Source organism: Cicer arietinum, chromosome 2 (assembly GCF_000331145.2).
Source record: "Cicer arietinum cultivar CDC Frontier isolate Library 1 chromosome 2, Cicar.CDCFrontier_v2.0, whole genome shotgun sequence".
NCBI lineage: Eukaryota > Viridiplantae > Streptophyta > Magnoliopsida > Fabales > Fabaceae > Cicer > Cicer arietinum.
In genome coordinates this window covers 19,198,451-19,199,149 of record NC_021161.2, presented here as the reverse complement: position 1 = coordinate 19,199,149, position 699 = coordinate 19,198,451, and the positions used below count along the sequence as shown (strand labels likewise).

At 36.8% G+C, this 699-nt stretch overlaps 1 protein-coding gene across 1 annotated transcript in view; it reads right to left on the bottom strand.

Moving 5' to 3' along the window:
- The window catches only part of LOC140919379 (uncharacterized), a 3,740-nt gene extending 3,355 nt beyond the window's left edge, over positions 1-385 (bottom strand). Inside the window, exon 1 of the mRNA XM_073365387.1 lies at positions 37-385. Within this exon, the coding sequence (XP_073221488.1) occupies positions 37-385 (349 nt within the window). The remainder of the gene's footprint in view (positions 1-36) is intronic.
- Positions 386-699: the final 314 nt, after the last annotated feature.

The window sequence follows — 699 nt, the reverse complement described above, 5'->3', positions numbered from 1 at the left end:
GAGTATGGTTGAATTGGTCAACTATTTTGTATTCACTCTGTTTGATGATTTTGAGAAATTCCTGAGCTTCTTCATTAGAAACCTCATTTTCTACTTTCTCCTTTTCAACTTTCTTTTCCTTTTTATCTGTGTATGCCTTCTCAAACACGACTCTCATTTCTCTTTGTAATTTTCCCGGGGAGTATATCCGACCGTTTCTAGTCATTCCTCCTATTCCTGAAACGTTCGTGACAGCGTTGGTTTTAGAGCTAGAAACATCTTTGTTCTTCTGTTTAGCTAGATGTACCTCTACATTATAGTTCCAAGGTACGACTTTGTTATCTTTATATGAAAAAGGGCTTGGTATCTGAACTATTAAAGTCTTCAAATCACCAGGGGCATTCATACTTTACTCCTTAGTGAAATGAATGACCAATGGTTTTGGGATGGTTATGCCAAGTTTTTCTTCTGATTGGGTTGCAATCATACTGTCATCCTTTTCCCAACGACCTATTTGAATGGTGCCTATGTTTATCAATTTTGAAGTTCTTTTTTGAACTCATTGCATTCTTCTATGGAATGATCTTCATTGAGGTGGAAATTGCATCTTGCTTTCACATCGGCATTTCCTTGGATTAACCCAAATTTACATAACTCAGAGAAAATCAGTCCCATCGGGGCCTTAATTTTCTCGACCTCCTTTATTAATTGGTGATTTTC